The 18252-nt window shown below is 37.1% G+C and overlaps 1 protein-coding gene across 23 annotated transcripts in view; it reads left to right on the top strand.

Annotated features, from left to right (window-relative positions):
* Positions 1-18252, top strand: part of LOC146761029 (uncharacterized) — a 169970-nt gene that overhangs the window by 124835 nt on the left and 26883 nt on the right. For 7 of the 23 annotated variants that reach the window (XR_014945762.1, XR_014945763.1, XM_085546488.1 and 4 more), the window contains 4 exons: positions 13393-13453; positions 15598-15708; positions 16029-16055; positions 17308-17331. Coding sequence is in view for 21 of the 23 variants with exons in the window: in XM_085546488.1 (XP_085402614.1) it covers positions 13393-13453; positions 15598-15708; positions 16029-16055; positions 17308-17331 (223 nt within the window). In the remaining 2 variants the exon portion in view is untranslated. Of the gene's footprint in view, positions 1-4154; positions 4280-13222; positions 13454-15597; positions 15709-16028; positions 16056-17307; positions 17332-18252 lie in introns of those variants that run through there. The other 16 variants (XM_085546500.1, XM_085546501.1, XM_085546496.1 and 13 more) reach the window with 9 other exon arrangements.

Below are 18252 nucleotides of genomic sequence, written 5' to 3'. Positions count from 1 at the left end.
TAGCCAGCGAGGACTTTTTGTGACAAATACCATGGCACTTTTCCACACCGAACCACATAAAAGGACTCTGGGTCAGAAAAATGCATTCATTTAGGATCAAGTCTTGCAGAAGTCCCATGATTGCCAATGGAACAAGAATAACAACCCTGTTGCCAGACTTTTTCTAGGCAGTGGGTGGCCATGGATATAGTACTGTCCCTTCCCCCACCAACAGTCTCTGCCTTACAAGTTGATTTCTGTTGAAGTCCAGCAACTGCAGTCTCAGGACAGCTGAATATCAGCCTGCGCTTACATTCCTGGCTTGACTGCAGGGACTCTGACAACAGAGGTAAGCATGACGGTTAGCTTCACTCCTAGTATGGCACAAGACTGGTGGAAAGCCTCAACAGCTTTCTTTGCAGATGTATGCTGAGGTCTGTGAACACAGCACACAGGGAGCTCTGAGCCACTTTTGTCACCTCCCCGATGCTGCAGAGATGTGTTCTCTGTTCTCAGGTCTGAGTAATATATGTGATCCAAAAGTTACACTGACTTACTCAGCAAGCCAGAGCTCTTATTCTTCTCATTCATAAGAACAATGAGCATCCAGGTTCCTATGAGCTGAGGGTGATGGGTGCAGGCACTCCTTCTTGAGCACAGACCCGGGCCCAACTGTGGGGAGCAACGTAAAAGCTGTTGAGGAAGCCATGGAAGACTGATTAAATGAAGTTACTCAGTGAGATTAGTACAAAGCAGGTAAGGCAAGGCCAAGACTTGGGAAATGTTTTGATGGATTGTGGAAACAAGTGAAGGTTTTAGCTGTTTCAGATACTTGGAGGAAAGAGTCAGAACAGTGCAGCACTTGGCCTACCTGCGAGTTCACCACATTGGCTTCACAGTTGGAACATATATTTTCCTAATCAGAATGCTATTTTTCAATTGAACAGCGCTTTCTTAACAAGCAGACATTTTTAGGAAAAAAACAACTGAATAATTGAAACAGAAGCATAATTTTGGAAGATGATGAAAGTTAAAAAAATGGGAAGGGACCAGAGGCATGAAATATTATATTTGCCAGGTCCAATATTTACTTCCTCTAGTTCCAGAGCTATATGATGGGTGGATGAAGGTAAATGAGCCTTGTTTATAGTAGGTTTATGTAAATACAGAAGAGCTTTTCCAGGACCTACACATATTCAACAAATATGCAATCTGCTGAGAATTATTACAGTAAAAATGTCAAAAGCTTCCATTAGATCAGCAAAGAAAAAACCCTTGGTTCTTCAAACCCAGCCACATAGCCCCAGCTCATATGCTTTACTCTCTGCTGAGACCCACATCCACAAAATTGTGGGATGAGTCTAGTAGTATGTCCTGAATATCAGCACCTCTAGATGTTTAATTTGAAAGGTGAAATTTAGGACCCATTTTCATGTCTTTTGAAGCTAACTTCTATCTTTCAATGGGCATATTCATAAGCTACATGCTGCAGTTCAGGTATGACTTTTCAGTCAATCTGATTCAGACTTTTGCCAAACGAGTTGGCCCCATCCATTCTTTCTGTGCTTGCTGTGTTGTGCCAGCACCAGCATTTGTACCAACATAACACAGATTTCCCTGACTAGAAGGTACAGACAGCAAGAAACTGATCCAGCAGAAAACTAACATGTTGTGGAGTTGTTGCACAGTTGCATCTCGAAACCCAGTATGTGACTCCCTTTCTTCACTGGTACCAGCTTTTTTATGAATGCACTAAAAGAAAAAAATTACATTTGTTTAAACAGATGCAGTTCAGACTTACCAAATAAATACTGCAGGCAGTAAAGACCATATCTGGTATGTACAGATACTTTGTACGGTTGGGTGGTGCAAAAGTAGCAGAAAGCAATTAGATATTCCCCATGCTGAAGTCCCCATGCAGACATAGTTCTCAGTTGTTGCTGGCATTTCATCCTCTTTCTTCTGTGTGTATAAGAGTAACCTGGGGTTGGGCACAGGCATGGCACTGTGAAAGCAAAGCCACATTATGCTCCAGTTATGCTCAGATGACATTTGCTCTTGGCTAGCAGGAGAAGGGAGAGGATGAGAAAGGGCAAAAAGCCCACGAGAAGAAGCTGCAGGAGCCTGCAAGACCCTCCCCCAAGATCTGTGTCCCAGATCTACAGCCTGACTCACAGAGCTTCACACAACCCCTTGATAGTCTTCCCTGCTGAGCTGAGCTGTCTTCCCTGTTGTCTTTGATCATAAGTAGTACATTAACTTGTATACTGTAGTGTTCTTATTTTGTGTCTTGCTAATACAAGGATGTATATAATGTGGATGATATTCACATGTGCTCTCACATTCGTTTCAGAAGGCTGTAGAAGAGTCTAGGAGATGCAATATGTAGCTGTAATTTTACATTTATCTCCTTGGGTGCAGTGGAAAATGTGACTTTTGTGCTTTTCTGTATGTTTACAGCTTCATAAATAACACACAGATCTGAAGAGTTTTAAGTACACTAATATGCTATTTTAAACAAAGTAGTGAAAATATGTAGCATACAGCATCCAGTTGCTTTTACTTCTTTCCAGGGTAAGATTTCTTCCGCCTGCCTAATTTTTAACTTTGCTTAGCTTTAAAAATTCTTTAGCTTCTGTACCTCAAAGTAAAAGCACTTCAAAGTTAGATGAAACCTAGGTGAAGAAAGCAAGCATGAAAAACTCTCTGTGGTATTGCTACTTAATGCAGGTTTCAGGGCTTAGAGTTTCAATAGACTTTTTACCGAAGTTTAAATCTCTGACAAGTTTAATATCCAAAATTTTATGAAATCTTTTGACAGAGCAATCTTTGAGCTGATATTTAAACCATGTAGAACTTTCAGTGTTCCAAGAAGACTTTCTGTTAGGTGGTGCTATTTGTTTCTAGTCTATCTCTATAACTACAGTAGTATGTTTATAACATTTTAGCAGATCAATGTGTTGAATCATTGCTAAAACAAACAAACAAACAACACCTCTGCTTCATATTTAGGACATTATTAGTATCAAGCACTATATAAATAGCTGATAGAATATGTAAGTTTGGCAGTCATTAAATTTAGCTATTTATCTGATAAAGTTTTTTAGTTAGTTTTGCATCTTCTAGAGATTAAAAGATAGATGTATATTCTCTAAGGATTGCTGAGCATTTCTGAGTCTCTGTGCGTGCATGAGAACTTGCGGGCTTTTGTCATAGCATCAGTCAGAAACTGAAAGTCTGAATGCATTAAAAGATGGTGTGGTCTCTTTCTCAAAAAATGCAATTGGTGTTCTTGAACGTTCTGCTTCAGTGAACCCTGCGCACACCACACATGGAACCAGTAAAGAAGCACTGTTTCTTCCTTGAAATGGGCCATGCTGTTTCGTTTGAAACAACATGTGTTTCTGCTGGGTGTTCTGTGGTTCTGTCTCAACAACATTACTCAGAGCTCAAATACAGCAGGTATCAGCCAAGGAACTCTCAAGTATCAGAGGCCTGAATAAATCATATTTTCAAGAGGCAACATCCCTTTCAGATAGATACATAATTGTACATCGGAGGCATATGGGGCTTGAAAGAAATAATTTCACGCTTACAAAAACCGAGATGCTGAAGGACTAACAGTAACAACCGAAATCAAAGTCACGGGAGAGGGCTAAGGCCTCTGTTCTGCTGAGTCTCATTAAACCAGTCCCATTCCTTGTGTCTGTACCACTGGTGACCTCTAGTGCCCAAGGAAGGGAAAAGATATTCAAAGTTTCTGCAAAGCATTTATTTCTGTGAATGTGAAATACTGTAACAAACATTCATTTCATCAGTGCTGAAATTCTGACATTGGTTTTCATTTTACAGCATCTAAAGTGCAATGTATATATATATAAGAACATTGTGCATTTAATTAATTTCAGGCTTCATTAACAGCAGGGAAATATTAAGTTTTCTATGACAAACAGTAAGTTACATTTGTTTAGTTTCTTCATTTATTTTGCTGTCTTGGATCATTGACGGGAATATATTTGCAGGGGGAGCAAAAATATTTATGCAAATTATAAGAATGTAGAAAATAATTTGCTTGTAAATGTGAATACAGTGTTTTAGTACAAAGTTTGCCAAATCAAAATGTCTGAAAACTACTTGCTATGTAAGAATATTAATATTTGGATAATCTGTCCCAGGTGCTTGTTACTACTTCACTCTGAAAAGGAATCAAACCTAGATTAGAAGTTTCATTCTTCGGCCAGTGCAGACTGCAGTGCAGAAGCTCAAGATGTCTTTCAAGCTACAAATGAGAATCAAGTAGGTAATGTTGTCGTTAACCAACTGGAATTTAGCCAGGAGAATAGGGCACCTCAGTACTAACTCACTTAAATACTAGTCTAAGACCTCAGTGGTTCAGAGCTTGAGGTTTTAGTTCTTACAGCATCCCTCTGATACAATACAGTGTGGCGTGATTCAGGTTGTTGTTTCCTGTAGGAAAACACAAAGATAGGAAAATGTATCTCAAATATTTCCTTCACAGCAGTGTTGTTGAATGGAGATCAAAATGCAAGGCAATTCTGAACCTCCCAGCTATCCTGTCCACTATGGGAGCTATGGACAGCTGAAAAGTCCAGGCACCCCATCCCACTTAAGGAAAGGGCCTTAGCAGATCTCACTTCTAAAGCATGTATGAATGTCTCTCTTGAAGTGAATCTTTTTAGTTCACTCAGACTAATTAATGAGAAATTTTATTTGGCAATTGTTAACTTGGTGATGTGGAAGGAACAGATAGTCTATGTTGAACAGTCTTAACAGAAGTGTGTTAAACTATGCTCTTAAGGGAGTTGCACTAGAAAATGATAAATGAGTTAATAACTGAACATATGCATCAATGCATTATGGTTATGTATTCTATTAAAAACAACAACAAAAAAAAAAAACAAACAAAAAACAAAAAACACAGCAAGATAAACTACAGAAATCATGCATATAACAGGGCTGGGAATCTCAGATCTCTCCTTCCAGAACTACACTAATCGATATCAAGAAAAGTTTTGCTCTCCCATCCAGTCCACAACCATTAAACACTTTGCTACTCTGTAATCCAGTTTTAAAAGGACACCAGCATTGTGGACTCTTAGTCTTCTCATATTGATAAAGGAATTGAGTCTATGAATGCTCTGAATTGTAACCTGTTGCAGAAGAGGTGAGCAGTTGTCCTCTTCTCTGATTACATTTTAAAGGAGAAGGACCTAGAGATGGATTCATAATTGAAGGTCCTGTATGAATGAGAGCAACTTCTTGCAGCACTATGTAAGGAAATTCAGGGTTGCAGGCAGCCAGCATGATCAACATTTCATTTGAGATGGTAGCACACAGGCCTCATCTCACTCGTCACCATACAGACATTTGCAGAATTCTGATGTTTTCTCCAGAGAGCAGATGTTTAAAACTCTTAGCTCTTTCAATTGTTTGTTGATGTGTCCTGGGAGGGCTAGTGGCCTCGGGTCAGAAAGCTTTAGCATTTTAGTTACTGAGCATCTCTTGAGTTAAAGCACGCGTGTGTTTGGGTGTGAGGGAGAAAAAGTGTGTAGGAAAAAAAGGAAGTGTGTACAAAAGTTAGTCTTCTTGCTAATATGTGCCATACCAAATCTATTTACTCACAGAGAGACGTAAATGCAATCTTAAAACCTGCATGTTTGGTGCCAAGGCCAATTATATGACTTCATTTCTGACGTAGTTTGATGACTATGGGCAGTGAATGTAAGGCAGGGCTATAACTCTTTGAGCTTGTTGCAGTTTATGTAATAAATTAACAGGACGGTGAGTTACAGTAGCTTGAAACATACAAAGTACCACAGAACTATTATTTTAGTAGAGGCACGGGACTTCAGAACAGACAAAGCACACTTTTGGAAGCAATACTGTGGTGCAACGTACTACAGGTGAACAATGATTAGTGTGTCATAGAAAGAAAAGTGCATTGTGTTTGTTGATCCCTTTGCCCCAGGGAGCCTGTTCAGGAAGTGTGGTCTTTGCTTGCAACAATTGTTAGCTGCCTTACTTCATAATTCACAGTCTTTCCACCCAGGCTTACATGTCTGTCATGACAAGTCAGAAGTGGTGAATATAATGAAGCCTTAAGTCCTGTCCTCTGGTAGGTGCAAAGGAAAATATTATGAGGCCAAAAAATGCAAACACTTTAGCTTCAAATTTGGGATTTTTCTGGAAATTAAATATATTTTATTTTTTAAACTAAGTATATATTCATCTGGATCTGAAGGTTGGGAATTTATTTTGAGAGCTATGACAGTGTTATTAATTAATAATTGATATTTATTACACAGAAAAACAGTACTCAAATGGTAAACGTGGTGGGAAGCATTGTTTAAGTACCTGGAGGCTGCAGGGTACCACACGCCTATAGTGATACTAGCAGCCTCTTCTGAGGATTAAGAGAAATTATTTCCTTCTTTAAGTTTTTGTTAATGACTACTTCATTCACAGTCTGAGCCTGAGTGAAAGAAAAAAACAATCAAGAGAATACTAATTATCAGTGTTAATATGTATGATCTTATAATTTTGAGACATCTTTGTGCATTTTTGGTTGGAATACAGTTCTCTTCCAAATGCAATTTGACATTAATTTAATAAGTAAAAATGAAGCATATTAGGACATAGGAAATGGATCAGTCATCGTTCTCAATCAGAAAAATTCTCAGTCAGAAAAATTGGGTTTCTAAGTAAGTGTATTCAAACTGTATTTACTTTAACTAAAATGTATTGCTATCATCCTGCTTGATCAAAAAAAGAGGTATCCAATTACACAAATTAACAGGGAAAAATAACATCAACATTTTGGTTAAAATTTCCTCTTCCTAATTTAAATCATAATTTAAATTTGTAATTTAAATCAGACTTGTCAGTTATGCATGCAGTAAACTACTGGTTAGCAGGAGCATAATGTGAAGGAGAATTGATGCTCTGCTCCTCTTTTCTTACAGCAATAAAAATCCAATGCTGGTTTCTGAACACTGGAGTGAACACAAACAAGGAGTATTGTTTCAGGGGGTCTCTGTCACCTTTTATTCTTCTGAATAACTGAATGTATGTGAAAATTTGAAATAACAGCTCTCAGGCCATCTCAGGATTGTGTTGGCTCACTAAATTTCATTTTCATTATTGTAATTCCATTTAAACAACTAAGAATAACAAATCAGGCACCATGGAATTAATAAACTCGATTACTAATGAGTTAGATTTAACAATGTTTCAGCCATCAAAAAATGAAATGCTTTATTCTCTAAACACTCCTGCTAAACATCTGTGAAATCTTAGCTTAAAAATAATGCAGCAGCCACAATGGAAAATCCTTGAGAGTGATGACAGCTCAGATTTCACATGTATTTATAATCATACATTTAGTTTATTTTCTCGGGATTTCTGAATATGACAAAGACTGATATCTGAAAATAACTGACATGCTAGATGTCAACTTCTCCTTAAAACGTGTGGTCAGTAGATCAAGGGAACTGAAACACAAGGGGGTCAGCGTTGTTCTGTTACAAAACACAGTGAGGATGAAGCATTTTACTGTTCCTGAATGAAATGCTTACGTGAGAAGAGAAAACAACACCCAACAGTCTCTCACTTCAGCAAGTTCTATATTCTTGCTATATTCAAGTTCTAATTTCAAAATACTACCTGCAGTCAGTGAATGAAGAGCTGTACCACAGTAAAACAAACCTAGAAACACAAAAATGAGGGTAGTATGAGACTTCTGCTACAGGAGGCAAATTTTCATCTGGTTTAGGTGCTGTTTTTTCCACCAGACCTGTGAAAGATTCTTCTTAAGAAAAAATGGGATCGTTTTCTGGAATAACTTTGAGGGAATTAATTCAATGTACATCTCATCTTCTGTGTTTTTGTTAAGTGTTATGGGGTGTCCATAGCTTTGGCAGGCAGGAGAAACAACATAGACTTAAATAAAACTGAAAATGCTTTGAGATGATTGAAATTTTGTATTACACCCATCTGCACTTTCTAGTATAATGAGGATCATTTATTTAAATTAAACAGCATTTAATGTCCTTAATATAGACATCTGGGACAGTGAGTTAATGTAAAAAGCCAACATGTTATTTTCCATTCAAAAAGCAAACATAGTAAAATATGATTAGAAGACACCCATGCTTTCTATTTGCTGTCCACAACACTCAAACTTCTTACACAGTGTCAGTACTTACGCCAAGGAAAGCAGGAAACAAACTACTTATCTTTACTTGAGACTGCATGCTTCCCTCTCCACTCCCGCCCTTCTTTCTCCCATTGTCCTCCTTTGGTCTGGTGCAGGAAGACAATCAGCAATAGTACTGATAGCACTCTTAACACTCTTGCTAAAAAAGATTGAGGACCAAAAATCTGCCTCAAACTGGGGGTCTTAAAGAGCTGATAGCAGACATGTAGTTTGACAGCTGAGGGTCAATTGAACATGCACCTAAAAACAAAGTATGAGTCATAACTTACCCCATGAATAATTCCTTGTGTCTCTACAGGAGGGCCTCTTCAACCTTTAGACAAACTGTTGACCAAGTCTGGGACTAGGACTCAATTAAGTTGCACCTAGACTCCTTGTCTCCGTGATTCAAGTTGTTTAGAAAGTGAGGGAGTCCACTCTCAGGAGTCAATGGTGGGGTCTCCTGCATGTGCATGTTTAACTCTGCCCTCTATGCAGTAAATAATCAAGTGTATCCAGCCATCCAGAATCTATGCTGTATCTATATTATATCTATAAATATATTCCAGGTTCTTTTTTTACAAATGAAGTGTATAGTTTAATCACCCTACTTCCTACATCCAGTAGGCTCTGCATATTTTTTTTTGAGAGAACCTGCCTATAAATTACTGCAGATCAGAGTAGGCAAAATTTCTTGCATGTTATCTCGGTAGTAAATGGTGGCACCATACAATGTTTCTTCTGTACAGAGTGATGCACAAGTCAACAAGAAGTGGCAACTAGCTCTGTGAGAACATGGCAGCTTGTTCTCTATGGGGATAGGCTGTACTTCAAAGGAATAATTTGGAGAAACAATTCACTAGGGGTGTCTGTAGACTTCCATCTTGGCCTTGCTTGAGAAAAGCAAATATAACTGTGAATATACATGCACTTATGTACGTGTAACAGGAAAAGGCACCAGTGAACTACAGTGTCTATGGCTTAATCTGCAGCTTGTTAGTTTGGGAATTATCTCACTTATTTTACATCTATCTAAATAGAAGCTGTCTTGCAAATAGATCATTAAACATGAAACAGTTTGTAATTTAATGGTTGTTATTCTTCCCAGTCATAATTGTCTATTCATGAGAATCTGCTACTTTGCATCATTCCACATCTCCAAGCTATATACAGTAGTGTAGACATGAAAATTGGTGTGTGTGACACTGGAATCATGTAATACTTGAGAAGTTTCTAAATATTTGGAAGGTTCCACACTATTGAAAACAGTAGCAATCAAATTCTGTAAGTAGAACCTAATCTGCTATGTAAAATGCAATCAGTGCTGCTAACACTGATCCACATGACTGTTTCCTAGCATAATCATTTCTCAATTTGATTCTAAGAGGCTTGTTTAGAGGATGAAAAGTATAGTGTATTTATTTGACTTGACATCACATAGCGTTACTGTGAGGCACTGGACAAATAAGAGGATTTTTCAACTTACCACTTCAGCTGTTCTGTTGCTAATACTAGTCTTCAGAAATGCAAAAAAGTGGATCTTCAGGTCGTAAGTTTCTTAAATCTGTCAGTGAGCCACTGACAGATCACCAGACACTGAAGTTACAGGAAATGCATTTCACTCTTTAGACATTTTGCAAATTACTCTATAAGGATAATTTAATGCTATTCTGCAGTAATTGTTCACAGGAACAATTATTATCAAAGACAGTTAATATTTTACAACATACACAAGCCAGCTTCTTTATGCATAAATGTTGAGACAAGCTTTTTGCCCCATTCAGCCAATGTTAAATGAATAAGATAGGATAATAGGCCATTAAAAGAAAAAAGGGCAACTTTTATGATAGTAAAATGCTGTGCTTCTTTGCTTTTTATTCCACTCACTTGATGGTACTATTACCCCTCAGGTGATGGGCAGTCACTAATACAACTGCACTAATTCTATGATGTTAATGACTGATAGTTTACTCCACAGCAGGGTTGGTACATGCTAGTGTTAAGTCAACCACTGCAGACAACAAGTGACTCTTGCATATATACTGCTTTGCCTACAGTCCTTCCTTTTGAAAGTTTTCATGTGACAGGCAATAGTTCAGGAAAAGTAATGAGATAAATAGGAACCAGCACCCTCTGATAAGTCAAGTGGCTTAGGTGAGGGATATGTCCTAAAGAGATGTGGGCTTTTTGGTGTCATTTGAAAAGGGATATTGTCAGCACTAAGAGAATTTTGTCAGAGAATAATGGATTGTAGACTTTTACACTTTAAAACTGAGGGAAATTGAACCATTGTTGATAAAGTGCTTACCTTTATGGCTTCCAGAGCTCCTCTGTGGTCAAAGGGAAGCTTTCTGTTATGTTTACTTGCAAGCATTCATCCTACACATTTTCTGTACCTTTATCCTCTTTCCTGTAGGTGTATTCACTGTAGGTGTCTGAGGGCAGGAAAAGTAGGCAAAAAGGACAACTAGACAAGTAAATGAGAGTCAAACTTTGGGCAAAAGTCTTCCTTAGGATTCCTCTGAACTGATGGAAAGGCTTTGGCAATCCAGAAATTCACAACACCTTAATAAGGCTCTTTCTCTAAATTGCCTTTTTCGATTGGCTGTAGAAGAAGCATTAGTTCTCCAGTTATTAGAGAGTCTGCATAGAAGCTTTTCTTATTGTACACAGGAAATACATGTAGATATTAATTTCTTACTCCTGTATAAATATGCAAAGTGTTACTAGAAGAGACAGAAAACTTAATTTGAGATACTCTTTGAGGAAAGTCTGAAAAAGTCTGTTATGCAATATTTTGGGAGGTCTTTGAAAGAAAAAGGATGGTCCTTGTAATTAGCAGCAGACTTGGAAGGCAGAAAACTTTGTCCCAGCATTTCTTAATGCAAAGGTCTGCTATGACCTGATAAAGAAATGTTCAGCAGAAAAGATAAGGCTGTGTGGGCAGAAAAAATAACATTGTTAATATAACATCATGTTGTCTTGAAGAACAAAAGTGTTCACCCAGATGCACATTACCCTTGTTAATTTGCTTGGATTCAGTGCTACTCAAGGCAATCTTACAGAAAGACTGTAAAAAGTTGTGGGGTAATATTTCTGGTTAATATTTTGGTGATACAGCAAATATCTGAATAAAAGGTAAACCAAGTACAATTATGAAAATGGATTTTTTGTTTGCACCTGTGCCCTCAGAGCTAACCCAACTAAGAAGGCTACTCTAGAATCAGAGCCCTGTTGGATTACAGACCTTAATATGGCAGTTGGCTGCATTAAGGTGTTTTTAAGCATTGGATGACTAGTATGACAGTCTACATGCAAAGACACTTTTAAATTGTGCATTTTAGTTCCATTTTGTGATGCTAAAAAGAAAGAACTTTCAGTATTTGTTATACATTTCAGTATTCAAAATACATTTCGAAATGTCTTGGAAGCATTTTGTGTTTGATAATTTTGTATTGAATTATGTATAAGGATACTTACATCTTACACAACTGAGACATGGGTCATGAATGTTGAGGACTATTTAAGATGCTTGCAAGGGTTTAATGTTAAGTTTTGGTTCAGTTTGTAAGTTTGTACATAAGGCTCCCAGATCCATTTCTGCTCTACTGCTTTTAGTATTGTGTGGGGTTGTTTTGTCCAAAGTGCAGGACTTTGGATCTGTGACATCTAATCAGTGTCCCTACCTCCCCACCACCACCCCTGCAGCTGACCCATAACACATACATGGTTTTCAGTTTGCAGTTTCATAGCGTTTACACTTCTCCTAATAGGACAAAGATAAATGCTGGTATGCAAGAACTGCCTGTATTCTGAGTTTCAGAGAGGATAACATTCTGAATTGTCATATTTTGTCTTCGTGTACACACACATTTTGCTGACGCTGACAACTGAAAATGTCAGTGTCAAGGTGAAATAACAGTGCTGGAACTGAAGAGTTACTCTGTGCTTTCATTTGCTATTTAAATGGCTATGAACCATCATAGCTTACCTCATAGCCCTACCTTGAGTTCTTAGTTTAAAGCGATGAAAGAGGAAAAATGTTCATGTTTAAAGCAGCCTGGCTTTGAATCAGAATTGTCTGCTTGGTTTCCAATTTGATTTTACTGAGGAGGAAGATGCAAACCAATGTTGTTCCAGATAAAATTTGTTCTTAGTCAAGATTCTTACACCCATATAAATAAGTGGAAACTGCCTCCTAGTACCTTTTTCACATGTGGAGTTTCATGGCTGAGGAACAGACAGGAAAAGCCTACTAACAATGTGTTGCACTGCTTGCCCACAGAGACACAAGTATTTCATTTTATACAATTGTATGCTTTGAAAAAATATTCTCTGCAGAGGAAGAGGGTTAGCTTTTTGATAGCATGATGATAGTTTGCCAAGAAAACTCTTTTGCCTTACAACTGCAATACTTTTACATTCCAATTATCAGTAATTAGCTCAGTGTAAACTGTGCCTTGCTATTGGATGGGGTACGTAACTGTCAGACTACTGATCATCGGTGTTGAGGTGTACTTGAGAAGTAATTATGGAAGGCATAATACTGTTTCTTTCAAGGATCCCAAGTAATTAGGTACATGGGAAATCATTTAAACTTTTACAAACTGGGAATGGTTTTCCTTTAAATACTTTCTTTATTATGCACTGAATATTTCGGAATACAGTATGAACTGTAACTAGTGCAAAAGAATATGGTTGTCTTTTCTGATCAGTATGCATTTCACTTCTGCGTGAATGGAATTTCACTTCCATCTGTGAAAGGATACCTTTTCCATGCTTTCAGAATGCTTTAAGATCTTCACAAAGGTGTGACATGATAATAGCCTCACCACATCTAAAGCATTTTTCTAACCATGCAGTTCAAAACTAGTTTTTGTATATGAATAGAGGTTGTCATTTAGTTGTTGGCTTTGTGATTTTTATGCTCTCTGCATATTTCTCTATGTTGTAAGTAAATTCTTTTCAGTACATCTATTTCTGAAGTTACACAACCAATGTGGCATCTAAGCCCTGCTAATTACAGCTGCTTTTCAAAACAGTCTGATTCAGCCAATAGGCAGCTCAGGAAATGATAAATGCAGCTGAGTTAATCTTTTGAAGTCTCCTGCTTTGGGGGTAACAACTAACGTTTCTTTGCTGTGGGGACAGTGACGTGGGGCTTCTTCAAGTTCCTCTTTTTTTTTGCACCATAACAGGTACAAAACAAAGAAATGAAGATGTGTAATACAGTGCCTACATTCATCCTGCTGTTTACAGGTAGGTGAAAATTTCTTTTGTCTCTTTTTTTTTTCTCAGCTTTACTTTCAGTTCAATCCTTTCAATTTCTTTTTGAAGACACTTCTGTATTTTTTCTATCTTGTAACTAATTTGACTCGATCTATAAATCATTATAGATTCATTTAACCTGTTTCTCAGTGTGTTATTACATTTTTCCATACAAAAGATTTCCTTGCCTACATTTCTGTTGGTAAAATAAAGTTCAGTTAAAAAGCATGAACGTACTTTGCCATACAAAATTCTGCAGCACCTCTAATAATCAAATCTGAAGAGTAAGTCAGTCTCCTGTATTTAAAGAAATCCCTTGCATGTATAGAAAGAGACTCATGCCAGTAAAAGTTAAGACTTCTTGCAGCATTTTATTTTCATTAATGAATGCTAGAAATAAATGTTAACATCAGTAACGATCAGTGTTCTATCAGCAGTAGATCTGGAGAAATGACAGCACACACAGATGACACCTGTAATTGTTAGCGCCGGTACTTAACAAGAACAGCAGCGGTATCACATTGATTGATTCAATTATTTCTTGTTCTTTAACTTTAAATACCAGGTTTTGCTACGAAGACATAGTAAATTTACAAAGCAAAATTGAGAAAGTGTGGTATCACACTCTGGATTTCATTAACTTCTTCCCAACTACACAATTTGTATTCTAACAACTTTCAGGATTGCAGCCCCTTATATTGTTTTTTGTGCAGTGAAAACATCAATGTTTAATGCTCAGAATTTGTGACTGAATATATTACAGCAAAGTCCCTTTACAACATGTGCCTAACAAAAGGGCTTTAGCTGTTAGAATTTATGGTTGATTGGTTGAAGCTTCATAACTTTTCACTTTAATACCTTTTCATTGATAAAAAGCAAAAAAAAAAAAAAAAAAATAGGATTGAAGTTGTGCAAAGACATAACAGACTTTCTTCTTTAAAACTCAGTCATACTAAAGGCAGCAATAGACCAATGATTTAAGAAGGTGCTGGGAGGTGTTGAGGGTAAAGTGGTTAATGTACATTCTTATCATGAGAGCACACATGCTCATAGGCCTGGCCAACAATTTATGCCATCTTTCTTCAAAGGAGTTCATGAAGATATACGTATCTTTAGGCACGTTCTGTGAAGCAGCGTTCTGCTTGGCAGAGTCCCATAAAACCTTCAGTGACAAGGCAAACTTTTATCCTAACATCTGAGCAACTTAAACTCATTGCTGGAGAGAGGCAGCCTCCTCCTCTAAGTACTGTTTGGGTTTTTATTGTTTAATTGCAGTGTCGTGGGTGCTCCCTTACAGAGAAGCTCTGGAGGTTATGCTATAATGCTAGGAAGAATATGTAAGTTAACAGGGACTCACAGGAGATGAGAATTATGCAAAATGTTTGAGGATGTTCATTTTTTTGAACCTACATATACATACATACTTACATATACATACATACTTACATATACAGAAGAGGTTTCCTTTTGTTTTTAATGTCACAACTGTAACAATGCAAGAAAGCATCAGCTTAATGTTCCAGTCACTTTAAAAGTGTATGTTTTTCCTCTCTCCTTATCATTCAGGTAAAGCTAAGGGAACGTATCTTTCACCTCTCCTCAACAATTCTTTTTCATTAATTTACAAATGAAGTTGGACAGGAAATGTGTAAGGCAGGCTGGTTTTGTGTGTAAACTAAAGAGATGTAATGCATTTCATCTATGTTAAAATGATCGCTTGCCATTTAAGAAGCGTAAAAGGCAAGAAGAAAAGTGAGAAAAAGAATGAATATCAATAAAAATTCCAGGCAAAGTGTACTCTCCTTTCAAACCCCATAAAAGCAAATGCAAATGGTTTTGCTAATTTTCAAGGTGCCCGGATATATATATAGTCAAAGCTGCAGCTTTACTATTTTTGCTTTGTGGATTTCATATTCTAGGTCCAGACCATAGAAATACTGCAATATAATGAAATATCTTAATTTCAAACAAAATATTCATACAGAAAATTTAGATGAAGGCAAATATTGCAAATGCAAAATAGAAGCCAAGGTTGTCCAAGTTATGTATTTATATGCAACATTTTATAGCAGAAGTTGTGAGCGAACCTTAATAATAAATATTGTGACATACTCCAGCAATTGTTTTGTTTTTAGGTTATTGTGTTAAACATGTGCGTGTTGCTGCAATGGAGCCTGGAAGCGAACCACCAACACCACCGTTACCTGTTTCTCATTCCACACAACATTTTCAACAATCAACAACACGTAATTACTTTCCAAATCCAGATCTGTTTTTATTATTTCCTCCAAGTCCTGAGTCAGTCCTTCCCTCATTGCACATGCCTGAGCTTTGTGATACCACTCTTTTCTTTTCCCTGTTTCTCCCTCTGGCTGACTCTTGTAGAGTTGTCCTCTCTTTCTGTGCCTTTCCTGCTGGCTCTCTTCCTGTTTGAAGTTTGATTTGTTCTCCTTCATCTTCACACTGTCACTGTGATGGAAGTTGCTTTTCTCAGCTACCTGTCACTAAGCCTGCTGCCTAAGCCCTGAGCTATTGAAGTTTAAAACTTTGCTCTCTTCTCTTCTAGACTCAGGAAGTGCCGCTTCCTCAACAGGTGAGACTGACAGCACAATCAAACTTGATTGCATCCCTGTGGGGGCCAAGCAACCTTCCATCCTATAAGGGCTAGTAATAGACATCAGGAGCGCTGATGTTTCAGGTGTAAAGTAAAACCTAGTAGTTAAAATAGTATGAGTTACTGCTGACTGCAGTGACCTAAGAATGCACTTACTATGTCTCTGCTAACAGATGGGAACTTGCTAATTCACTCGAACAATTGTACCCAAATCTCATGTTTAAACTGATGTGCAGCATGGCATAGTTACATAAAAACAGGGAGTTGCAGGTGCCTGGATCTTGTTTTGTTCAGCATTATGCCATAGGCACAGGGCCGACTCTGTGGTCTACTCACAAGGGGAAACACTTAGACAGAACTGAGTCACTTTGGTACCAAGATGTTATGAGCAGAACTCGTATTTTATCAGTATTTATCTGTACTCTAATCTGTACTAAATGCTGAGCAGGCTGCTGAGAGTTCACTGGTTGTGCCTCTACTAGTACTGCTGCATTGAAATAAATGTGAATGTGGGACTTCCATACTGATGTGCCTTTTGTCTGCTCTTTCTACTCAAAAGTTGTGAACATGAATCAGTTTAGCTGCAGTGTAGCCTTATGATTTAAACAGGTTTCCTGTTGCATTTACAGAAGTGGAAGGTAAAAACAGAGAATGTATTTGAGGCATCTCAAATAACGCAGCATAAATGACTGTCTATCAAGAAGCAGAAAATAAGTCATTCTGTTTAAAATGTCAGATGCTTTTCTTTTCATGGTCTGTGGATAGCATGGAATCCTGTGCTAGATGAAGAAAACTGAAGAAGGTCACAGCAGAAAAATTCCCTCCCACGCTGCCTAAGTGTCATGTTTATTTATCTGTGGGTGCAAATGACTGATCTGCTTGTGGCAGGACCTGAAGAAAGCCAGCTTTCTGACTTGGACTTGGTTATGCTAATTGAAAATACATGTAAATATCCAGCTGTGAATATATTACCTTCCAAACAGATAAAACACATGTAAAGAAAGATACACATAAACCAGCCTATAGTGAATGTTGATGCAAAGTAGTTAATAGCCATAACTGATTATTTTGGAAGAAAATAGTGAGTTAATTTGTTTCTACCACTTAAATAAATTTGGTTCTTAGTGTCACCAAAATAAATAAATGGTAGGGAAAACAGCCTTCAGCCTTATTATATGTAGTTGTACAGTTTACTTGTGTTTCTAATATTCATTTTCTTTATTTTTAACAGCAGTAAGTAATACATCTCTATTAGGTAGGTTGACAATTTCAATGTGTATAATTCTGCTAAATATTCGGGTTGTTGTTGTTTTTTTACCCAAGTTTTGAATTTCCAGCTTCTACTGCCATTGGTAGTAGAACTCACATGCATTACGCAAGAAAAAACCTCTGTTTCAATGAAACCATATTAAAGAAACTCCTTTAATTGCAAATCACAATATTTCTCTGGAGATTTATTTGAGTAATAAGAATAGCCTTGTAGACCCAGCCCTGGTAATTTGCTTCCCTCGTTACAATAAGTATTGCATGGGACTCTTTTAATTTCAATAAAAGCTATAGCTTTTTTTTTTATTTTATAGTGTAAAAAATGGTAGTTGTTGATATTCTAACACTGGAGATAAATATCACACTGTGATAGAAGAGGTAAAGTCAGTAAAATGTTATTATACTGCATTTACAAAGCTGTTTAGAGACCAGAAGTAAATGTTATTTAACCTTACTTCATTACTTTAGTATTAGCATACGTTATTTGCTTATGTTCATATTAATTGAAAATACCATTAACATAATTATTAACATTTATTAAAATTTAACTCAGCTTTTTGTTTATATGAATAACTAGACATGATAACTTTCCTTTGTGTTATGTATCTAATTTGTTGTACTGTTGAATCACAACTGTAAAGGAAGGAAACATGAAAGGAAAAGAGTAGTCAAACTAAAGTAGCACATTACTTAAGTTTCTGCAAAAGCAAAGTTAAGGCTGCCTTGGTCTTGAAGTGTTCCAAATATTTTCAAGGTGGAGTCACAGAATTTCTTGAGAAAATTGGAAAATCTGCTTCATTTTTGAATTAAAAAAAAAAAAAGAAAAGAAAAAAAGACTTAAAAGACTTTTCAAGGAAGGCGTTGCAAGCTCTCAAGTTGAAAGCTGTTACCCCTTAGAAATGTTCTGAAT

The sequence above is a fragment of the Coturnix japonica genome, chromosome 4, assembly GCF_054131305.1.
Source record: "Coturnix japonica strain WE chromosome 4, WE-NBRP24, whole genome shotgun sequence".
Lineage (NCBI taxonomy): Eukaryota > Metazoa > Chordata > Aves > Galliformes > Phasianidae > Coturnix > Coturnix japonica.
The sequence above is the reverse complement of the archived record's forward strand: the minus strand, read 5'-3'. Positions and strand labels throughout refer to the sequence as shown.